This window comes from Phoxinus phoxinus, assembly GCF_949152265.1.
Source record: "Phoxinus phoxinus genome assembly, chromosome: 16".
Classification (NCBI taxonomy): Eukaryota; Metazoa; Chordata; class Actinopteri; order Cypriniformes; family Leuciscidae; genus Phoxinus; species Phoxinus phoxinus.
The window spans coordinates 5,080,450-5,105,433 of record NC_136891.1 but is presented as its reverse complement, the minus strand read 5'-3'; the positions used below and the strand labels follow the sequence as shown (position 1 = coordinate 5,105,433).

The 24,984-nt window shown below is 37.3% G+C and overlaps 3 protein-coding genes and 2 long non-coding RNA genes across 5 annotated transcripts; 3 read left to right on the top strand and 2 right to left on the bottom strand.

Moving 5' to 3' along the window:
* The first annotated feature begins 246 nt into the window (after positions 1 to 246).
* taar11 (trace amine-associated receptor 11) lies at positions 247 to 1,859 on the top strand. The gene is made up of 2 exons (XM_079583904.1): positions 247 to 271; positions 488 to 1,859. Exon 2 carries the CDS (start codon positions 507 to 509, stop codon positions 1,479 to 1,481), a length of 975 nt encoding a protein of 324 aa, XP_079440030.1. The 5' UTR covers positions 247 to 271; positions 488 to 506; the 3' UTR covers positions 1,482 to 1,859.
* A 6,366-nt stretch (positions 1,860 to 8,225) lies between these two features.
* Positions 8,226 to 9,233, bottom strand: LOC306983652 (trace amine-associated receptor 1-like; the record flags this gene model as incomplete). The annotated part of the gene is made up of 2 exons (XM_079584208.1): positions 8,226 to 8,836; positions 8,909 to 9,233. 2 exons carry the CDS (start codon positions 9,231 to 9,233, stop codon positions 8,226 to 8,228), a joined length of 936 nt encoding a protein of 311 aa, XP_079440334.1.
* A 2,854-nt stretch (positions 9,234 to 12,087) lies between these two features.
* LOC307012503 lies at positions 12,088 to 24,573 on the top strand. Its single transcript, XR_013800630.1, has 4 exons — positions 12,088 to 12,140; positions 14,397 to 14,500; positions 15,836 to 16,017; positions 23,925 to 24,573. It is a non-coding gene; the product is annotated as an uncharacterized lncRNA (long non-coding RNA).
* Positions 13,715 to 14,747, bottom strand: LOC306983612 (trace amine-associated receptor 1-like; the record flags this gene model as incomplete). Its single annotated transcript, XM_079584173.1, has 2 exons — positions 14,395 to 14,747; positions 13,715 to 14,322 (listed from the first exon to the last, which is right to left on the bottom strand). The coding sequence occupies exons 1-2, from the start codon at positions 14,720 to 14,722 to the stop codon at positions 13,715 to 13,717; spliced, it is 936 nt and encodes a 311-aa protein (XP_079440299.1). The 5' UTR covers positions 14,723 to 14,747.
* LOC306983537 lies at positions 17,576 to 20,383 on the top strand. The gene is made up of 5 exons (XR_013794383.1): positions 17,576 to 17,658; positions 18,029 to 18,090; positions 18,814 to 18,884; positions 18,992 to 19,157; positions 19,904 to 20,383. It is a non-coding gene; the product is annotated as an uncharacterized lncRNA (long non-coding RNA).
* Positions 24,574 to 24,984: the final 411 nt, after the last annotated feature.

Below are 24,984 nucleotides of genomic sequence, written 5' to 3'. Positions count from 1 at the left end.
ACATGCTTTTTCCTCCAGATGGTGCAGTTACATTATCTACCAGCAGGGGCTAACTGGACAACCAGACAAACTGACCACTAGAAACACACACGGTTTACTCTTACGGCATCTTGAGACCCGAAAGCCAATTAGGAATTCCTTATTATCACATGACAAGACAAAGCCCTTTTTTATTGGTTCAGAGAAACACACTCTCTGTGTGAAAGTATTCAAAAGGCAAGAACATACAGACGTCCCATCATCTGCTCAGGGCGCAGGAAGTCTCTCTGTGGTAAGATTACAAAAAATAAAAAAAAACACAGACAAGACACTCACATATCGAATTTACAAATGTTTATATTTTAAGAATGTATCTTTTTTTGTAATTTAACTATATTTTAAAAAATATTTAATTAATTGCCTCACTTGGTCTTTATACAACATTTTATATTTAACATTTTCCATTTACACCAAAAAAAATAGGCCTAATCAAGTTGTTTTTTCATAGGTATTCAAGTGCCTGTACAATGACTCTGAGTCAACTGTGGACAGCAGAGTCTTTCGGCCTCTGTTTCGAACGACTGAACGACTCGTGTGTAAAGACTGTCTATTCTCCTGTCATCCGTGCTCCCTTCTACTTCCTCTTTGCTATAACCATCATTGTGATTGTGTTTGGCAACCTGTGGGTCATCTGCACCATCTCCTATTTCCAGCAGCTCCACACACCCACCAACTACCTGATCGTCTCGATGGCCGCAGCCGACCTGCTCCTGGGCAGTTTGGTCATGCCCCCCAGTATGGTGCGCTCTTTGGAGTCATGCTGGTATTTTGGAGACTTCTTCTGCAAGTTTCACTCCGGCATTGATTTTACGCTGTGTAACGCATCTGTTTTGCACCTCACATTCATTTCAATTGACCGTTATTATGCAGTTTGCCAACCACTGCAATATCACAGCAGAATTACCACGCGTGTGAGCATAGCCATGATCCTGTTCAGCTGGTGCTTCTCTGCCTTTATTGGCTTTGGCATCATATTCTCAGAGCTGAAAATCGAGGTAAAAAGAACCGAGGAGATGCATGTTGCTTGCAAGGGAGGGTGTTTAGCATTGCATGGAAGAGAAATCGGAGTGACATATTCGATTGTGTTTTACTTCCTCCCCATGTTTATAATTGTCAGCATTTACAGCAGGATTTTTGTTATAGCACAGAAACATGTTCGTGTTATAAATAGCTCATCACTTAGTAAAAAGGATCTGAAAGGCACTAGGACGCTTGCTATTGTCATTGGAGTTTTTATGTGTTGCTGGACTCCTTATTTCATGTGTAACATCATAGATCCTGTTGTTAACCACACAATACCGGCACTTTTGTATGAGGTTCTAATGTGGGTGGCTTATTTGAATGCAGTATTTAACCCGTTGATTTATGCTTTCTTTTACGGCTGGTTCAGAGACAAATCCAAACTTTTATACAAAAAACTATATAAATTGTGCCTATTTTAAAATCTAGAAGCACATGTTATTTAATTTTTTTCCCTTCTAAATGTTTTCTGCTTCTTTCATTAACATAACATTTTCATTGCATGTGAAGTTTCTATTTATTATAAAATGTTTTTGAACCACATCATAATCATTATAATTAAAATAATCATTAATAAATCATTATAATGAACTGTGATACTTTAATTTAATATACAGAACATGCATGCACTTATCCAGTCACTGTTACATGTTTCTATTTCTATTGTGTTTTGATCATTGCTTTAATGATGCAAATTTCCTACTGCCTTTCCTTCTTAATAATTTGTTCTTGCATAATCTAATGAATTTAATGCTTCTTGAGAATCAAACCTGTGTTTGTGTATAAATCATGCAATACATAAAATAAGACATTTGGTGTGTTTTCATTCCCTAAAGACCAACTGAGGCCTTTTGACTCATATAACATCCTAATTCTGTCCTATTGTTTCTATATCTACCTATACCTCTTAAATCCTTAATATCATGAACATGTTTTTTTGTTTTTTGTTTTTTTTTACCTTTATTTTACCAGGAAGTCTCATTGAGATTAAAAAATCTCTTTTACAAGAGAGACCAGACCAAGGTAGCAGCCATACACAACATAGTAAAAAAAACTACATACATACAATCATGCAAAAATCACTCAAATACAATGGCCTCTCAAGAAAAACAACTACATGTCTCCTTTAGCAACTTTTTTATGATGGTCTTAAATGTATCAGTTGATATATACGTTTCTAGTTTAAGATCTTTTTGCTTATTAATCAATGCCCATGGTGCATAGTATGAAAAATGCAGTTTTCCCCAAATCTATCCAAACCCTGGGTACATTAAAAAGCAACTTGGAGCGTAGATGAAAACTAGCAGAATTGAGACAGAGGAGGGTACAGAGGTAAGCTGGAAGTTTACCTAGCATGGCTTTATAAATAAAAAATGTATGCGGGTGGTCAGTGCTGTCCAACCCACCAGATCATAAAGAATGCAATTGTGAGTGAGGGACTTTGAATTTGTAATAAAGCGTAGAGACGCATGATAAACTGAATCACGGCTCCGTAAGATGGAGGAGGCTGCGTGCATATATAATATGTCACCATAATCAATCACAGACAAAAAAGTAGCTTCCATAAGTTTTTTTTGGCATTGAAAGTAAAGCTAGATTTATTTCTAAAATAAAAGCCAATCTTTACTTTGAGCTTCCTAACTAGATTAGCAAAATGTACATTTAATAAAAGTTTGTTGCTAAATAAAAGAACGCAGCTTAACTGTGTCATACTAATCAACCAAACATTATTTTTACATATTTTACATTGTTGCAGCAGGGTCATTCTATGAAAATGGTGGCTTTTTGAACAGACAACTTTTTAAAAATGTAATTCTTTTTTTTATACCAAAATCTATAGTCAGATAATAGTCAACCTCTTAACATTATAAATAAACTTAAATGACAGCTTAATGTATTTTTATATTTTTACTACATTACATTCAAAAATGCTTGTGCTGCTTTTTTGTCACTGGTGTTACCTATATTTTAGATGACAATTCAGGCTTCCCAGAATGTAATTTGACTATTTAATTTGCATACATAATCATAAAGAAAAAGTTAATGTAATATTAAGAAATTGTCTTAATTAGTAATAATTTTAAACAGGCATGTGTAAAGTTCTATTGTGTGACATTTTTCTATTTCTACCATTGTGTTTTTTTGTTGTAAGTAACATTAGAAATAATTGAAGTTGAGTGTTCAAAATTGAATGATCATATCCTTAAAATGCTTACTAATGAATGCAGCAACAGTTAGGTAGATACAAAAACCATATTCTATGAAACTGGGCAACTCTGATGCCAGAAAACCAATATGCCATGCGGTAACACCAGTGACGCAATGTAACACCAGTGACATATCTGTCAAAAGCATAGCAATTTTTTGTGTTTACAATATTAAAACAGTAATGAAATGCTAACAAGTCTTTATTAATATAATTGTTGAGGCTTTTATGAAACCTTATGTTGAGAAAAAAGTTAGTGGTGTTATTGATTGTCACTGGTGTTATCATCATGTCACTGGTGTTACCAGCAGCAACAGTAACACCAGTGACGATAACACCAGTGACAAATCTGCAGACAAAATGGCATATCTAAGATGGCGGCCACAGTAGCTCAAACCACACTTCTTAAATTGTAAATGAATCACTTAATCATGCAATTTGAAAAATTATATTAATACAATTTCCTTTCCCCTTATTATAAACTGTAGAACACCAGTGACACATCTTAAGTCCTCGCATGAAATTAGCAAATTATTTATCAAATTGCTAAGAGGTGAAGAGAGAGTTCACACTCACAATGTGCTTTTCAAAACAGCCACGCCTACAATGAGCCTTTGACCCAGGAAGAAGTTGGCAAGGATGTTGAATTTTTTCAAAGTGGTGTTTTTTTTAAATTGTAACACCAGTGACATGAAATTGAGGGACAGGTATTCCCTGTAAATTATTTATAATATTTAGTTTATATTTTAGTTTTTTAAGTAGTCCACTAAATAACTATACTACTTCCCTTTGTATTATGACATTTAAAGGGGGAGAAAAATACATTATTTAACTCAAAATATGTCACTAAACCACGACTCCTGACCCGAGGGACAAGGCAATTTCATGGTGCTGACCGTGTTCTACAATATATATATACAAATAGTTTGCAATATAACTGTCTTACAAATGTTTTATTAACAATAAAACACTTCAATTAAAACAAAAAACATATATTTTGTGTCATTATCTGACACTTTTAAGTGTTTTTCCTGGTGATTGAGGCCGGGACAGGAAAGCCACCATTTTCGTAGAATGACCCAGCACCTCTCGTCCCAGTCTGTCCCAGATAACGCTTTGGGGTCATTTCCCAAAATCATTGTTAGCCAAATATGGTCGCAAGTTCTATCATTACCAACATAGTTGAACGATTTGGTTTTTCAGTTCCAACGTACATTCGCAAACAGCCTCGAAACTTGTGTGGTTGGAACTACAGCACTCGAGCTGTGGTTAGAAGTATAGTTTCTTGTTAGTATGACATGTGGACTTACATAAGTCATTGTGGCGAGCAGGACGAGGCTGAGGGCCGCAGGAGAAGAACGGCACTGGCCGGTGGCGTGATTGACGATGCACAGGTCTCGTATCTCTCACGGAGGAGCGGAAGCATAAACGGAGCGACGATTGTGAAGGACGAGAGAGGACCAGGCCTGGACTGTTTTATTTGATGTTTTGTTTTATTATGTGTTGCTTTAATTTCATTTTGTGTTTTTTTATTAAAGTCTTTAAATGTTCGCTGGTTCCCGCCTCCTTCGTTACAGTCATGCTCAAAAATCAACAGGGAACGAAACAGTGAAGTAATCCTCAGTTCATTATTACATTACGTGGAGAAAGCTGACAGAATGAACCGCATGTATAAGGGAGTATGTCAAATACTGCATATTAACATGAATAAAAAATGAACGGCTTTCAATTGATTATGTAAATTACCTATAATGTTAAAACAACAGAAGTGCGACCATTTTTTGGGAAAGTCGTGACGTTCTACAACGATGTATCGTACTATGGTGGTTAAGCAGCGTGTTACATCATTGTACAGGGAATCCTGTTTAGTTCCCGTCTTTATGAAACCCCTCCTTCCGAAAAGCGCAATGTGCTCTGATTGGTCCGCTAGACCAATGTGTTGTGATTGGTCAACCGCTTCCACCAAGTTTTGGAAATGTCACGTATCTTGCCATAAACATGAGTTTCAATACACTACTAAGGCAGGTCAACCAGGCATCGCCCCTTTATTGCGTATGCCTTGGGCGGGAGGCGTTTCAGGGAGTTTAGAAACAGTGCTCTCCGATACAATATAGAGAATAACTCCCTTTGGAATGGACTTTGTGCTTTGTAACTTTTCAGACCGTTTTCATTTCAAACCGCAACATTACACAGTAATAAAAAGGTTAAAAAACACATGATAGGACCTGTAAGACTGAGCTTGTTGTAAGTGTAGTTGAAGTTAAGTGTATATTCACTCTGTTTACACACTGGCTAAAAATGACACAAGAACAAACTCACTTAAGGCTTTTTATAACATGAGATTGCTTATGTATATTCACTTCAGTTTGTGTGACAGAGATAGACTGGATTAAGCACTGATCATGCAGTTTTGCCACAAGTCTTTGCTCTGAAAAAAGTCCAATTCTTAATGAATTCTTTTCTGTAAGGTTTCAAGTATCTAAAATTCCATGAAACAAAATACATTTGAGAAAAAACAATGTACAGTTAGGTCCATATGTATTTGGACACAGGCACAATTTTTCTTTTTTTCAGGTATTTACCAACACATATTCAAGCTATAGTTATTTAATGGATATGGGCTGAAAGTGCACACTCTCAGGTTTAATTTGAGGGTATTTACATCCAAATTGGAGGAAGGGTTTAGGAATTACAGCTCTTGGGAGAGCCACCCCCCCTTTTTCAAGGGACCAAAAGTAATTGGACAATTGAATCAAAAGTGATTTCATGGACAGGTGTGGGCTATTCCTTCGTTATTTATTCATTAATTAAACAGGTAAAAGGTCTGGAGTTGATTCTAAGTGTAGTATTTGCATTTGGAATATATTGCTGTGAACCTACATCATGCGTTCAAAGGAGCTCTCCATGCAAGTAAAACAGGCCATCATTAGGCTTCAAAAACAAAATAAATCCATCCGAGAGATAGCAGGAATATTAGGAGTGGCCAAATCAACAGTTTGGTACATTCTGAGAAAAAAAGAATCCACTGGTGAGCTCAGCAACATAAAAAGGCCTGGACGTCCACGGAAGACAACAGTGGTAGATGATCGCAGGATCCTCTCCATGGTAAAGAAAAACCCATTCACAACATCCAGCCAAGTGAAGGACACTCTCCAGGAGGTAGGCGTGTCATTGTCAAAGTCTACAATCAAGAGAAGACTTCACGAGAACAAATACAGAGGGTTCACCACAAGGTGCAAACCATTCGTAAGCATCAAGAATAGAAAGGCCAGATTAGACTTTGCCAAAAAGCATCTAAACAAGCCTGACCAGTTCTGGAAAAGCATTCTTTGGACGGATGAAACTAAAATCAACATGTACCAAAATGACGGGAAGAAAAAAGTATGGAGAAAGCTTGGAACAGCTCATGATCCAAAGAATACAACATCTTCTGTTAAACATGGTGGAGGCAGTGTGATGGCATGGGCATGCATGGCTTCCAGTGGCACTGGATCACTGGTGTTTATTGATGATGTAACAGAAGACAGAAGCAGCCGGATGAATTCTGAAGTGTATAGGAATATACTGTCTGCCCAGATTAAGCCAAATGCAGCAAAGTTGGTTGGACGGCGCTTCACAGTACAGATGGACAATGATCCAAAACACACTGCAAAAGCAACCCAGGAGTTTTTTAAGGAAAAGAAGTGGAATATTCTGCAATGGCCGAGTCAATCACCTGATCTCAACCCGATCGAGCATGCATTTCACTTGCTGAAGGTAAAACTAAAGGCAGAAAGACCTACAAACAAACAACAGCTGAAGACAGCTGCAGTTAAGGCCTGGCAAAGCATCACAAAGCAGGAAACCCAGTCTTTGGTGATGTCCATGAGTTCCAGACTTCAGGCAGTCATTGCCTGCAAAGGATTCTCAACAAAATATTAAAAATGAACATTTTATTTATGATTATATTAATTTGTCCAATTACATTTGAGCCCCTGAAAATAGGGGTACTGTGTATAAAAATGGTTGCAGTTCTTAAAATGTTTACTTGATATTTTTGTTCAACCCCTTTAATTAAAGCTGAAAGTCTGCACTTCAAATTCATATTGATTGTTTCATTTTAATTTTATTCTGGTGGTATACAGAACCAAAAGTATGAAAATTGTGCCTGTGTCCAAATATATATGGACCTAACTGTATAACATATTAAGACTTGTTTTTAGAGAATGAATCTTGAAAATAACTATACTTTGTCTTATTTCAGTGAATTTTTTTTTCACTTCCATGTTGTAAGAGCCATAAGTCACATTTCTTTATATAGATGTGGAGTAAATAATTTTGTGCATTAAACAATCAGTAAATAATTAGGAGTAAATAATTGTATATGTGTAATATAATATTTTGTATTGACGATGAGGTCATTTCCGGCAATGACAGTTTGTTTTTTGTGGTGCAATATTGGAGCAATACAGTCTTTTGACCGTGTAACATTTTTCCAGTTAATTCTGTTATTAAACTTTGCTTAAAAGAGGTTTCTGGACTACGGTATGTTATTCAAGTTCAAATCACGCTCACCCAAAGATGAAAAAGCAACAAAGATGAAAATTTAGACGGATTGCTATCACACATGTGAAATTATACACTTTTATTCAAGATTCAATCTCCAAAATCAAGTCTAAAAATCTTCAGAGTGTACTTTCTTAAAAAAGCTATTTTTACTGAATAAGGCAAACAACACATATAAACACATATCGGTTTTTGCAGTGTGGGCGAGTTATGATTTAGAGGATGATCAGGAAACATAGCAGATGGACTTTATTTCTGCGTTGCTGAGGCAAAATTCTGAGGCCCACCACCAGGTATCAGCAATCAGCAAAATACAGCAATGTGAGAGCTAACAAACATGATGAACAAATGCAGAATGTCACGTTTCATTAAGTTCCAATAAACACATTTGGCTTGTATCGCTGAGATATCACATTTACAACAGCATTGTTCTTGAAGAATTGCTCTGAAATACTCTTCTGGACAGAATGACTCTGAATGCATTTCTGAACCAGGTGTAAAAGAAGGCGTACACTATGGGATTACATGTAGAATTATAGTAGCCGACCCACAGGAACAAGTCAAACAGCAGTGGAGGTACAGAATACCCAATGAAGGGATCTATAATATTACAAAGAAAAAAGGGAATCCAGAAAGTCAGAAACGCCCCCATGATGATGGCTAAAGTCTTAGTGGCTTTTCCCTCTTTTTTTAATTCAGAATTCACACTCTGAATGGCCTGCACCTGCCTTTTAGCCACATGTAAGATTTTCAGATACATGCAGAGCATGACAAAAGCGGGAGCATAAAAACAGATTAATGACATTATAGTCGCTGCTTCTCTGCTCTGAAACAACGTGCAGCCTCCATCACAGTCAATGTTCTCATAGTAAAAATCTTCAATGCCAAGAATATTAAGCTCCATGAAGATCATGGCAAACCCCAGAGCGGCTGAAACAGTCCAGCTGATAATAATCATAACTAGTGTGGCCAGTGAAGTCATTTTACTGTGATATTGAAAGGGGTGACATATGGCATAATATCTGTCTAAAGAAATAATACAAAGGTTTAAAATTGACGCAGTGCACAAAGTCACATCAAGACTGCTGTGTATTTTACAGAACAAATCTCCCAGATACCAGCAGGTCTCGATGGAGCGCAGCATGCTGGGAGGCATCACCACTCCTCCTACAAGCAGATCGGCCGCGGCCAGCGACAGGATGAGGTAGTTAGTTGGTGTGTGAAGCTGCTTGAAATGAATGACCGTTATGATCACCAACATGTTTCCTATGATTGTGATAATCGACGACACACTAAAAAGGATGTAGAGTAATATTCGAGTTTCCAAAGGATAGACAGACTTCAGACAAGACGTGTTACTAAACTCATAACAAAGAAAAGGCTTTTCCAGGAGTCCATTTTGGCTGCTGATTATTACGTCCATTTACACAATTCAGCTTCTCTGTTTAAAACAAGGGGAAACTTAATTTCAGCCTGCAACATAAAGTTCAAAATGTATGATCATTACATATAATTCAGAACATAAAATACACGGCATTGCTCTGCATAAAGTCAAGAAAACCATGTTGTTATAAAAATTAAAAAAAACTTCTGTTTCACTTAAATTACCAATAGAGCAGAATAAATATGCACTGAAATCATGTTATTAAATCATAAAAACAGTTTTTGTTCAGAAACAGTAAAATCTGTTTCACAGACTCTCGTCCATGTTCTTACCTTTTCTTCTACAAAAACTACATCATGAAGCAGATTTTGAGTGCTGCACATTTATAGCACAAGCGTTTCATAACAACCTCCCTCCGGTCAAATCACGCAACATTTGAGCTTCCAAGGTAACATTGTCTTCCCAACAGTCAACAAAATGCCTTTCAAAATATCAACAAGGCCCTGAAACTGCATTTCATTTGAAAAGGTTTTTATTCTGATAAAACAGTTAATTCACTAAAAAGAATTACCTTCTGACCAAGGGGGTAATCCAGCACCCGGAAAGCGTACCTTCCATGTACTTTGACAGCGAATAACTTTACATCTGAGGCGTTTAAAGACTCCATTTGTCCATTGTTTATTTATAAAGAAACACGACAATGTATAAAAGGCTCCATTACCTTGTATCTTACGTTATGGCCCCGTAGAAGCAGTTTTTGTAAAAATAGGCTAACGATTACGTCATAACCGCGCGACTCTCTGTCGCACAGTCGAGAAATTACCGTATAGACAGGAGGAGAAGCTCGCAAGCAATCAGGGGGACGTGGAGGCATAAAGTCCGATAAAGTCAAGGGAGAAGCCCATAGAGAGTTATAAAGTTGCTTCTGCTGCTATGGACAGCTAACACTCACGCTCTCCGTCTCAGTGAGAGAAGGGAAGGATTCAGATTTCTCTCGGCACAGCTACTAGAAGACTTACAGCTGTCGGACAGGTTGCTCACGTCACATCTACGTCGTCAAGCTCAGTTTGAGGCTGCGCAGTACGCTCAGCCATCAGGAAGTGAGTGCTTCTAATTTACTTCACTTTTCTCCATTGAAATATGTGGGGTCGCTGTGTCCATTTTTTTCACTGTCTATGCTTCTGACAGGAGTCATTCCATGAAAGGACTTTCCATGTGCATGTTGCTATTTTGAAATTTTAAATATAAAATAAAAATATATTTTTATACATCATAGTTTACAATACACTTTTTTAAACACAATGTGTACTTGTAAAATAGCAGCAACAACAACAGCATCCCAAACAGCCTTCATTTCTAGAAACATCCTCCATAATACTTAGTTCCACCTTATCAGAAATGGTGGCAGTTGCTATATATTTTATATACAATTGCACTTGTACAGAGAAAAATCAGGTAGGCTACAAATTGATTTATTTATTTTTTTATCTTAAGATCAGTGACTTATCTTAGCTAGTGGTTAGTACTTGCTGTGATATTTCACATTGATTTTATTGTGTTTTAATATATTTGATATTCTTTATGCTGCTCTGATGCACTGCATTACGCACCGCTCTGTTTGTTGTTAGGATGACTAAAAGTTCAGCGGTCTAGTTCATGTATGTCAAAATGATTAAAGAAGGCTTACCGTTCACAGAAAGGTGTTTTACAGTAAATGAATGCCTGGTAAAATGTAAGTAGATAACCATTTAATATTTGACAACAGTTTTAGAATAGAAATGTTCAACTACCGACAGTAGCCTATCCGGTGACACAAATTACTCAACCTTTTGTTTTTATTAAATTTAGCCTTTTTTGAATTGAAAATATGCTGTAATTTTCTTGATTCAGAGGGAATGTATGCACACTTAAAAATAAAATATTATTTGCAAATAGTTAAAATTATTTCACTAATAGGCTACAATAAGCCTTTCTTTTTCTGTATTCCCTTAAATCGCTTTTACAATTAATTAATTCCTTTAAATAAAAATACCGCCCCTGGTCAATGCTATTGTTATGTTTAAGGGCATTATGAAAGTAAGATAATGTCTGTACTGTTATGTTATGACTGTACATTGTACAGTTGAATCTTAATCGTTGGTTGCTATCCTCAACATTTTGAACATCCTCCTAAACATTTTACCTCAGGCATAGGGCGTACATTAACTGAATTAATTCAGAATCCCACCTGAAAATCCGACGACATCAGTAATCTTCCTATGATTTCCGTACTTTGCCTGTAAAAATTCTGGTTAATGCTGGGTATTTCCCAACTTCATTGAGTATTTCGTCGTTTTTGTTATTGCTACGCTAATCCACGCTATTGAAGTAGGCCTAGTGTGTTGACTTTATCTCCAGTCGGCGGAAGCACACGCCAGTAAATGTAATCATGACAGTAGGCTAGTATATTTCGCACTCAGGTTAGTATGGGGAAAAAGGCAAAACCGAGCAAAATGAAAGATTAGAAAGGATTATGTTTATTAAGCCATACATTTTTCCTACATGTTCAGACTTTATTCAAGCTGTAAAACTATAGGCTAATGGTGAAAATAAATGTAGGTAATGTATCTTGCAGCACAGGGTGAATGTACATTCATGACGATTTGGGACAAATATAATGTAATTTAATAGAAAACTATGTTAGTGGCGTAACGTAGCAGGATTTTAAACAGCGTCTTGTCGTATCCGGACGCCGGTGGTGCCGCCGGTGCGTAACAGGGTTAAAAAGAACATTTGATTTAAAGAGTAGGCTATTGTGTGTGAATTTCATAAAATAAGGCATTTGGCTGTATATTGGTGTTAGAAGGCTTCCCTCCTGTGGCTATTAATGGTACTGCAGATAGGCCTATTGGATTTTGTCGCTCTTCTCTTGCCGTACCGCAGCAGATTCAAGTGACGATGCTGTGGGTATGTATGGCTTTTCATGCTCTGAGTCTGACGCATTAACAAATTAATTGTGAAAATGATACGTTTCAAGTGAATCTTTTCGACGCAATATAGCCTATTTCATGCATGTATATGTGAACAGATAGATAATGCATTTAGCACTTTAACACGGTTGTTGAAAGTGTTATAAGATGTATTGCATTTCCATGTGCGTCACACGTGCGAGCACGGATTCATTTCTCGTTACGATTGAGTCTGTCTTAACTATCTGACGATTATTTGTATTATGTTGTCTGGTGTGCAAACTTCAAGCAATTTCCTTTTTTAAAACCTTGTTTTATTCCTGAATAAATCAGCATTTTTGAATTGACTGAATGGTCTACACAGATAGTCCCTTGTCGCCACCTACTGGCGTAAGAATGCAACCTCCACTGTATTCGTTGAAAAACACAGTTTATGTGAGTTATATCTCTGTGTTATAACTTATAACAAGTTATATCTCGTGTCCAAGACATCAGAGCCCATGGCAAAAGTCAGAAGGACTTGCCGAGATAAGGCTGTTTACTGCGGGGCATATGACCGCTGACTGCGGTCCCGCACCTCAAAACTCCGAAAACTTTGGAGCGAAGTTTCAGATAGGCGCTGTCTTTTTAAATAAACTGCAGATATGATGTTTAAACATCTCAATTCTGGCCTGAAAACTGATACGTTTGTAATTAGTTTTTGGATGAATATATTAAGCTTGCAAAATACATAATTAGTGCAGTTCATTAAATGTTGGGTACACAAGTGGCACTCCTTTTGTGGAATGACTGTTTATTTGCATGTGTTGTCTCTGAGTTGTTGTAACAGCAGATTAATTAAAGCAGTGGTTGCATTCCTATAGGAAATCTCCCTTATCTATCATGCTGATTCAACTCATCAGCTCACAATACACTTAAGTGCTGTACTAACTTGACTGGATGTCAGATAGCGAGGGGCCTGTAGAAACAGATTTGAGAACCACTGCATTCAAGAAATTATTCCTAATCACGTAAACACCCCCCAAATTAAACTAGTTGAGCAAGTTGAAACTCAAATTATTTAAATAAAATATTTTTGTGAAATACAGTATATTATTTAGTTTGAAATAACCTGAAATAGTTACAGTAGACAACAAGAAGTATATTACAAATACCTTTGTAAACGCGGTTTGTACATCTTACATCATTTTCTGAAATATGTACTTGGTGCTTCTGTCATGTTGAATTTGTTAATACATTTTTTTATATAAAATGCATTTAGAAATATGTGTACGGGTTGGTTTTTATGTTATTAATTATTCTAGCACTGACCATGCAGTTTTTACACACTTTATTAGAATTAAATTCATAAGGGTCCATGAGAGGGCCAAAGATCAACACTGGTGGACTCAGAAGGGCCCTGAATGCAAAGACATCCAGCACTCATATATGCAGACACTTCAATCACATACAAGAGTCTTAAAAAAACTATTTGTTTTGCACTCCTCTGAGAAAGGTTCAGTTGAATTGCAATATGTACTAGGCCTACTCAAAAGGTGAAACGTCAAATGGATTTTTATAAGTGTTTCATTATTACAACAGCATTGTGCTTGATGAATTCTGAAATACTCTTCTAGACAGAATGATTCTGAATGCATTTCTGAACCAGGTGTAAAAGAAGGCGTACACTATGGGATTACATGTAGAATTATAGTAGCCGACCCACAGGAACAAGTCAAACAGCAGTGGAGGTACAGAATACCCAATGAAGGGATCTATAATATTACAAAGAAAAAAGGGAATCCAGAAAGTCAGAAACGCCCCCATGATGATGGCTAAAGTCTTAGTGGCTTTTCCCTCTTTTTTTAATTCAGAATTCACACTCTGAATGGCCTGCACCTGCCTTTTAGCCACATGTAAGATTTTCAGATACATGCAGAGCATGACAAAAGCGGGAGCATAAAAACAGATTAATGAGAATACACTAGCTCCAGCTTTACTCTGAAACACAAAGCAGCCTCCATCACAGTCAATGTTCTCATAGTAAAAATATTCAATGCCAAGAATATTAAGCTCCATGAAGATCATGGCAAACCCCAGAGCGGCTGAAACAGTCCAGCTGATAATAATCATAACTAGTGTGGCCAGTGAAGTCATTTTACTGTGATATTGAAAGGGGTGACATATGGCATAATATCTGTCTAAAGAAATAATACAAAGGTTTAAAATTGACGCAGTGCACAAAGTCACATCAAGACTGCTGTGTATTTTACAGAACAAATCTCCCAGATACCAGCAGGTCTCGATGGAGCGCAGCATGCTGGGAGGCATCACCACTCCTCCTACAAGCAGATCGGCCGCGGCCAGCGACAGGATGAGGTAGTTAGTTGGTGTGTGAAGCTGCTTGAAATGAATGACCGTTATGATCACCAACAGGTTTCCTATGATTGTGACAATCGACGAGACACTAAAAAGGATGTAGAGTAATATTCGCGTTTCCAAAGGATAGACAAACTTCAGACAAGACGTGTTACTAAACTCATAACAAAGAAAAGGCTTTTCCAGGAGTCCATTTTGGCTGATGTTGATTTGTGCATCCATTTACACAATTCTGATTCACCGATCTGTAGTAAAGAAAAAGGTTAGCTGCCGACATGCACTATAAAATATTTAAGCTTATTGTGTGTTTCAAATATTACTGTTGTCCTATACTACTCATAATGACAGTAAGCTTTTAAATTGGTTTTCTAATTGCACACACATTGCAAATGTACAATAAAATCAGTTTAGGCATATTAAAATAAAATAAATCTAAACTGTAAATTGGTTTTGATGAAAAAATTATCACAGATTACTTTATATTTATCTGCAAACAAAGTTCAGTATAGCATGACTTAACCATCCAGACCCGTACCTCTTTTTTTTCAAGTGGCAAAGGCACCTCATGGAGTCTGAGAGACCAGATATATAGTAAAGCAAAATCCCAATAGTACATCCCCTTTGCCATCGATTGGATGGCCTTATCTCTATGATGCCTTACCTCATTGTCTGTGACACAGAAAGCCCCCCCAGACTGCTTAGTAAACATTTATTTTTATTATATATATATATCAATCCTTTCAATTATAAATTGATGACGCGTTTTATTCATATCAGAAACACATAGTGTAAGTAACTATAAAGTTTCCTCTATTCATCTCCAACTTCATCGGCCACTAACTTTCATGTATTTCGAGAGAAGTGGATGAATCCGATTCTCTGAACTGCGGCGTAAGCTAACATGATCATTATAAAGGTTTTTAAATGACAAAACACATGCACTTCTCAAGAAAAATGCTTTCTAGAGTCTAGCCATGGCAGCGTCACAGGGAAAAACAAACACTTTGCTACCCATGAATGCCTCTTTCATCTATTATGCCGCAGCGATCTCACAGTTTGACATGTCTGTCATTGGAAAGCACCATATGGTGTCATGAATAATTAAAGGTGCTGTATGTAAGTTTTTGACGGTACTACTAAAGCATAAAAATAGCACAATTTGTTTGCAGATATTTAGGAAATATGCTGAGTTCACATACTTGTTTCTCTGAAAAACAATGCTACAGCCAGTTATTTTACTTTGAAATGTGTGTTCTGTGTCGGAATGTCTGTTTTTGTTTTGGTGTGTGTGATACCGTACGTTGCAAATTTACCCAATAGTATTTCGCCCCATAGGTTGTCAGTTAGCGGGAAACACAGCATATTGCAGCCATGGAAGCCAGCGAACAAACTTGGTCAAAGATCGCAGATTCTACCCGACCTGAAATGCCTCTGCAAAAATCTCTATGAACGGGAGCATATTAAAACTCATCATAAATAGAAAAAATCAACTCATGAACTTACCGACTGACTCATGTGTAAGTCTCACATTCCATTATCAATTGCGTTTGTTCTGGCTATCACCAGACCAAGCTCAATCTTTTAAGATTGAACATTAGCCTGGTGAGTCTGCTCTGTATTTTCAACTGCACAAGAGGCGTGATCAGGCATAGTTCAAATGACTCTGTACGCAATTGGATAATCCTTCAACCAATCAGATCCGAAAACTCCAGGCAGGAAACGTGTTGGTTTGTAGCATTGATCAGCGGTTTGCAGAGGCAGCAATGGCATTGAGCGATTTTTGCAGGATGTGCAAAAAAACACATGAAAGTGAGTGGTATTTACACCAACTCGAGCGATTTGTTTGCTAAACTAAAGAAGCCATTGAGCATCGTCGAGAGGTTAAAAGGAATTGGATTCATCGCTTCTCTATCATCGTGTTAAACTCGCCAATACCACACCAGGTGGATAAGCCAGTGATTGGTTCCCGCAGATTTGTAACTGAAGCAGGATAGAAAAATGTACTTGTTTCCAGCCTGAGCTGCAAGGCGAAATCAAATCGCCGGTAGATCGGCCTGAGTATACCCAGTCTTGTTTCTGTTGCGTGTCCTTAATCTGGGAACCCGCGTGAGCGTTAGGTCTGAGCAGGAGGTGGCGAGGGAAACAACTCTCTCAAAATTGAATTAGGACTGTAGTACCCATTTCAACTGCTAGCTGTCAATCTCAAATACTGCACCTTAGAGAGACAGTGTGTTCTAATAGGATAAGAAAATTCATTCTCATTAATAATTATACACAAGAGACACAGACGAGTCATCGAATATAGTGCACTGACATGATGTCGATTTTAAACTCGGAAGATGAAAAAAATGAACCAGTTATCTAACAGATGCTAACATTGTCTTCAATGATGTTCCACACACATACCTCTGTTAAAATCTCAGAAAATTTAGTTTAGGGTTTCATGACCCTTTAAGTGAAACTAGGGTCTGTGACGGACACAGCCATTTGATAGGTGCTATTCTTCATTTTGACCACCAGATGGCTACACTGTAACAAATTGCTGTAGATTCTACAGCAAAATTCTACAGAAATTTATTGTTTTATCATTTAACAAGTTATTACTGTAATTCGCAATGCATTATGGGTCAAAAAGAGTATTACAGTTGTTAACAGTATATTTCCCTGTCAACTGTAAATTGATTTACAGGTAAGAGGTGTTTTCACTGTATTTCATACGTTTTACAACAATTTACTGTGGTGTGGCATTATGGGATTGCGCGGGCTGAATGTTTGAAAACTGGTGGACTGGAGCAGCTGCAGGGCAAGAAGAGTTGAAGAGAAAAGGCACTACATTTTTGGTAAGTTAACTTAAATTTACGTCCATAAATATTACAATCTACTGTATTACTTAATGCTGTTTGCGATTCATATTTTGAATATAATTCATAACATAGTGTCAGATGCAATTAATTCTATCGACTTGTTAACAACTGCGTGTTATCAGGACATTTAGTGGGATGTAAAGTGTTTGATTCCAATACTTTTCCCAGCCGAAACTATACGTTTATTTAGTAAAGGAATGTGTCTTTAATTTTAAATTTCTTGTTGCAGGCGTGGCATAGAATCGCGACGGCGCGCGCCATTACAGTGGTGAGACGAAGCTGAACTGTTACAAGGTAAAACCATCGTAAATGTTATGGACAAATGCTGCAGTTTGTTTGTTATAGTTTTATTCGCATTTGCTCTAGATAGTATTTTTTTAGAGCATTTGCAGTTTGGCAGACAAGACAAATCCACTGAAGTGTTGGTGAGACAAAACTATACGCACGTAGCCTACAGTTAGTTTCTTGACGAAAAACATTAGAATATGATATTAACATCGTTGGATACGTCCATATAACAATGTCAGACGCAATTAATATCGACTTGTTAACAACTGCGTGTTATCAGGACATTTAGTGGGATGTAAAGTGTTAGATTCCAATATTTTTTCCCCCGAAACGTTACGTTTATTTTGTGTCTTTAATTTTAAATTTCTTGTTGCAGGCGAGGCATCGCGACGGCGCGCGCCATTACAGTGGTGAGAGACGAAGCTGAACTGTTACAAGGTAAAACCATCGTAAATGTTATGGACAAATGCTGCAGTTTGTTACAGTTTTATTCGCATTTGCTCACAAGAGAGTGTTTTTAGAGCAGTTGCAGTTTGGCAGACAAGACAAATCCAATGAAGTGTTGGTGAGACAAAACTATACGCACGTGCAGTTAGCTTTCTTGACTAAAAACATTAGAATAGGCTATATGATATTAACATTGTTGCAATCTTTGTTGGATGCTGCCATTTTCTCATTTATTTCACCAGTTTTGAAACAGTGTTTAACAAATCCCTGCGTCATAACTAAATTCAAAATGACTGGCAAAAGATTTGAAAGTTCATTTTATTTTCTGTTCAAAGTTCCCATAGTTATCGTTTTCTTAATATAACTTGAACCTAAATCTAAATGAGAAATGTATTACTGTAAATTGTCAACATGAAAGCAATACCATTGTAGGTTTTACTAAGCAGCATATGAAAGGTCACAGTAATGTTCCAAACTGGTGTTTTACCTGTGGTGTAGGCCACCTGACTGTTCCCGTGCATTTACAAAATTTGCAGCTTTTAAGTCTCATCTATTTAGAGACTTTACAGGTTATCAAAAGTCTGGTAAAGGTACCAGATTTGACCAAATAGACACAACACTGATTTGCCAGATTTTGTTGTGGGGTTATATTTTGTTCTCATACTGCATTTAATTACATTTACAATTGTTTCCTTTTAATTTTGTTTCTTGTAGATGTCAGCAACAGCAGCTGATGTGAAAAAAAAGTTCTACACTTTCAGACTCTACGAGACTGACTGTCTTAGGTAATGTAGGTTCCCAAAATCTTTAAATTACTGGTACTTAATACATTTTGCCTGTAGTATTTTAGCATACATTTTTATAAAGTGTTTCTTATATGTATTATTTTTAGGTGAAATTCTCACTGCAACCCAGTGGATGCTGAGTATTAAGGGGCAAGTGGTTATGAATCCACACCCCAATTTTATGGCTGGATTTGCTGCTTTGTTGGCAACTTACTACAACTTTAATCTGGTGTACCAGCACAAGGCATCCTGCACACTTGAATTTGTTCAAAGGTAACAGTTTACTTTATATAAATGTGTATATTTTAAAGGATTAGTTCACCCAAAAATTACATTTCTGTCATTAATTAACTACTGACCTTTGTTCATTTTCGGGAACACAAAATTAAGATGTTTTTGATGAAATCCTATAGGTTTCTGAACCACACATAGGCAGCAAAATCATTGCAACTTTCAAGGTCCAGAAACGCAGTTAAGACATTGTTAAAATAGACCATGTGACTACAGTGGATCAATCTTAATGTTATGAAGCCACGATAATACTTTTTGTGTGCAAAACCCCCCCAAAATAATGACTTTATTCAACAATCTCTTCTCTTCTGTGTCAGTCTCTGACGCTGTTAATTAAGTAAACACAGTGCAGCGCTTCCAGGTTCTACGTTAGAACAAAAAGTATTCTCATCACTTCATAACATTATGGTAAATCCACTGGAGTTACATGGACTATTTTAATGATGTGTTTACTACCTTTCTGGGCCTTGAAAGTTGTAATGACGTTGTGGTCTATGTGTGGTTCAGAAACCTCTCCGATTTGATCAAAAACATCTTAAAGTGTGTTCCTGAAAATGAAAGGTCAGTAGTTAATTAATGACAGAAATGTCATTTTGGGGTGAACTAACCCTTTATAATAGATTAGTAGTGCAGCGAATGCTTATTGTAAAGTGGTATATTTTCATTAGTCTGCACATGTCATGCTCCTAAAGCTTCTGCTTGTGTTTTTCTGACTGATTTTTGTGCAGATGTTTTGTTGGAATCAACCCATCCACTGGTACCAAGACAGTCAAAACAAGTGGAAAGACCTCAGAGAAGAGGAACAACAGTCAATCCTCATGTGTCTACTCTTCTCAGAAGACTAATGGACTTTGAGTGGTTAAGCATGTAAGTTGTCAAATGTACAGTGCTGGTCAGAATTATTTGCCCCCTTGGTAAATATGATCAAAGATGGCTGTAAAAAATAAATCTGCATTGTTAATCCTTTTGATATTATATTTAAAACATTTGCAAAAATGTTACCTTTCATCGAAGTAAAATAATTGAAAGTGGGGGGGAAATCACATTATGAAATAAATGTTTTTTCTCCAAAACACGTTGGGAACAATTATTTGCCCCTTTTATTAAATATGTTTGCAACCTCCTTTTCCCAAGATACCAGCTCTGAGTCTTCTCCTATAATGCCTGATGAGTTTGGAGAACACCTGACAAGAGATCAGAGACCATTCCTCTGTACAGAATCTCTCCAGATCCTGCAGATTCCCAGATCCATGTTGGTGCTTTTCAGTTCAGTCCACTCATTTTCTATAGTGTTCAGGCCAGGGACTGGGATGGCCATTGCAGATATTGGTTTTGTGCTCAGTGACCCATTTTTGTTTTGATTTTGATATTTGTTTTTGGATCATGACATCAAACATGGCCCGTTATAAGATTTCTAGCACAGTCTGTTAGGTCTCATCTGACCATAGAACCCGTCCCGTTTGACGTTCCAGTCGTGTCAGGTACTTTTCAAACGTTCTATGGTCAGATGAAACAAAAAAAAAATTGCTTTTTTGGCAGCAAACACTTAAGATGGGTTTAGTGCACACAAGGATAAAAATGAAATACTCTGCTGTATCTTTAATGCTGTGGGCCTAATTTTCAGCCAGAGGTCCTGGACATCTTGTTCAGAGACATGGCATCATGGATTGGATCAAATACCAACAGATAAAAAATCTAAACCTAACAGACTGTGCTATAAATCTTATAACGGGCCATGTTTGATGTCATGATCCAAAAACAAATATCAAAATCAAAACAAAAATGGGTCACTGAGCACAAAACCAAGATCTGCAATGGCCATCCCAGTCCCTGGCCTGAACCCTATAGAAAATGAGTGGACTGAACTGAAAAGCACCAACATGGATCTGGGAATCTGCAGGATCTGGAGAGATTCTGTACAGAGGAATGGTCTCTGATCTCTTGTCAGGTGTTCTCCAAACTCATCAGGCATTATAGGAGAAGACTCAGAGCTGGTATCTTGGGAAAAGGAGGTTGCGAAACATATTTAATAAAAGGGGCAAATAATTGTTCCCAACGTGTTTTGGAGAAAAAACATTTATTTCATAATGTGATTTCCCCCCCACTTTCAATTATTTTACTTCAATGCAAGGTTACATTTTTGCACATTTTTAAAATATAATATCAAAAGGATTAACAATGCAGATTTATTTTTTACAGCCATCTTTGATCATATTTACCAAGGGGGCAAATAATTCTGACCAGCACTGTAAACAAAAAGAGCAGAAATGTTTGTTTTAACAGATGTGAGTTAAACATAATGCCATTCTGTTGATTGAGCTTAAAGGATTAGTTAACTTTTTAAAAAACTTTTGCTGATAATTTACTCACCCCGATGTCATCCAAGATGTCCATGTCTTTCTTTCTTCAGTCGAAAAGAAATTAAGGTTTTTTTATGAAAATATTTCTCCATATAATGGACGTCAATGGTCCCCAAACGGTTCAAGGTCCAAATGACAGTGTCAGTGCCGCTTTAAACGATACCAGACGATGAATACGGGTCTTATCTAGCGAAACTCTCGGTCATTTCAAAAATAAATAAAAAAGTCTAAGTTTTATAAGCACAAATGCTCGCCTTGCTCTGTTCTGGGATGCGCGTTCGTGACGTCACATAATACGCAGTTATGTTGAAAAGGTCACGCTTCTATGAAAAGTAAAACATTTCTGTCCTGACGAAAATTTTCTTTTAGGCTTTTTAATATTACAACACCCAGGATACGCACACGAAATGGGCATTTTAAACGATAAACTGACACAAAGACATTTGAATATGTGTATATGGTCCTCCTTCCGCACATTTGTAAACACTCGGTACGTCAAGCGTGCCCTTTTCAGCGTAATTGCGTATTACGTGACGTCACGAACGCGCATCACAGAACCGAGCAAGGTGAGCGTTTGTGCTTATAAAACTTAAACTTTTTTATTTATTTTTTAAATGACCGAACGTTTCGCTAGATAAGACCCGTATTCATCGTCTGGTATCGTTTAAAGCCCGTTGAAGCGGCACTGACACTGTCATTTGGACCTTGAACCGTTTGGGGCCCATTGACGTCCATTATATGGAGAAATGTGTTCATCAAAAACCTTAATTTCTTTTCGACTGAAGAAAGAAAGACATGGACATCTTGGATGACATCGGGGTGAGTAAATTATCAGCAAAAGTTTTTTTTTAAAGTGAACTAATCCTTTAAAGGGATAGTTCACCCAAAAAATTTAAATTCCGTCATCATTTACTTACCCCCTTGTTGTTCTAAACCTGTATGAGATTCTTTCTTCAGCTGAACACAAAAGAAGATATTTTGAAGAACGTTGGTAACCAAACAGTTGATTGTAGCCATTTACTTTCAATTGTCTGGTTACCAAAATTCTTTAAAATATCATCTGTGTTCAACAGAAGAAAGAAACTAATACAGGTTTGGAACACATTGAGGGTGAGTAAACAGAATGATGACAGAATTTGAATTTTTGGATGCATTTTTCCTTTAACTTTTATTGAACCCAGAATCTTGCTTTTAAGTCTTACAAGTTATTTGTAGTTATTTTGTGACTGATTTTGAAAATATTTTCTGTACTTGAAAAGTAAAATTGTTGTTACCTGTCTTGCAGTATTTGCTTATTATTTTAATAAATATTTTTCAACAACAGCTTTGACTTTCTGTTTTTTTTTTTATGTGTATTTTAATGCATTTACATCAATATAATGGTAAATAATAGAGTATAGTTTACTGTTAAAATGATTCTTTTCAGCTTTTTAAATGTTAAACTATTACAGCATCTTCTTGAATGTTGGGGGTATTTACAGGATTTTATTGGCAATTTTTTTGCCAGGTAAATATTGTACTTTAGTGAAATTACAAAAAATTGCTGTAAAATATAATTACAGGATTTTATTGGCAACTTTATTGCCAGGTAAATACTGTACTTTAGTGAAATTACAAAATATTGCTGTAAAATAAAATACAAGTTTAATTCAATGTTACTGTAAAAAAAACTACTAATTACTGTATTTTATATACAACAATTACCTGTAAATTGATTTACAGTATTATACTGTAATCAATTTTACAGCAATTACCAACATTTTTACAGGACTTTATTGGCAACTTTTTTGCCAGTAAATTCCTGTAATTTCTACAGGAAATTTTTTACAGTGTACGTACACCATCACATGTTGAAATGCTTGAGAGGAATGTGTCGGTGCTTCACAAAGCTTCATTTAACCTTCACCAGAAATGACCTACGGAGCCCCTAAAGCGACCTCAGCAAAAATTCGAAGTATACAGACTTTCGAGTGCGCACGAGAAAATGTTGCGTGCGCATGAGAAACTTTTCCAATTTCTTTGCGTGCTCACGTTACAATTTCCGTTTTATGTATACTGTCTATAACATTTTCTTTGTGCGTCACTGCCATTTCACTATGAAGAAAATGAGAGTATGGATCCGCATGAATTAATAAAGATCTATTTGCTCTAAATTTGGCTTTTGCTAGGGCAGTATACCTCTAAAATCATGGCCTTTTGTCCGCTTTAAAGCATTCTCTCAAAACGAACTGCATACATGTTTGGAACGACATGAGAGAGGGTAAATAATTTCATAATTGTCATTATCGAAATTTGTAAATCATGTGTGTGCTCTTGTATATATTGTCACGGTTCATGAATTCACTGACTCTTTCTCGCTATGTGTTGTTGTGTGTGCATGTGGGCGTAGTCACTGATCAGTACCACTGATCATCGGCACCTGATCATCGGATGTTTCCCAGTGTGTTTTTCGTGTCCTGCCTGTCTTTGTGTGTTTCCTGAGTGGCACCTGTATCCAGTATTCCTGTTATCTTCACTCTGCCTTCTTCTACGGAGGGTCTGATCTTCTGGTTCCCGAGTCTACGCAGCAATCGAACTGGACATTCTTCATCCCATCACCATCTGGGAGACCGGGTTGTTCATCAGCGTCCCTGCGCTGCCAAGAGGGATCATTTCCTGGACACTTGCAAATCCTTGCGACTTTCACTTCATCTGACCTTGTGTTCAATAAACTGCTTTTACTTGCATTTGAATCCTCTGATTACTTACCGTACATATATGATTTATGAGGACACAAATTTGTGTAATGACATGAGTATTACAACGTATCAGTAACCAATTGCCCCGAGACTTGGGTTGGAGATCCAAACTCCCCTTTATTGAGGGTAATTCACAATCGTAATCCATATAACAGGCATAGGGTCAAAACCACAGGGCAATCAATCCAGAAAATAACAGAGTGCAAGACACAGGCAAACAGGGAAATCCAGGGAGACAGGCAGAAGATCAAAACCATGACACGGAAGACCAGAAATAACGCTCAGCCTCCTTGGCCAAGACTCGGGACCAGAACGGCCTCACTGGCCGTGACGAGGCAGGCGGAGAGTTCATAGGTCACCTCTGTGGTCGTGACTGGACAGACTGAGAGTTTATGGACGACCTCTAGGCCGTTTCAGGGCAGACTGAGAGTTCACAAGTGGACGCCACCGCCTCAGGGAAAACTAGATCAGGTGCTGCCGCTTCGGTAGAAGCTGAATCGTACACGGCCCAGACGCACAGAATGGCAGTTGCCATCAACACCAGTGCAAACGACAATGGTAGGGACTCTGGAACTGCCGGACATGAAAGTGCTGGGACTACCGGGATGCCAGCTGCTCGCACAGACATCAGCGGTGGGTCCACCAAACTGGAAGCCAGTCTTAAACACCTAGGGACCGCCTTAGTAGCTTCAGGTGCAGAGTCCATGACGG

Excerpts from the sequence above, each read along its gene's own strand:
- taar11 (XM_079583904.1), top strand. The coding sequence starts at position 507 with ATGACTCTGAGTCAACTGTGGACAGCAGAGTCTTTCGGCCTCTGTTTC.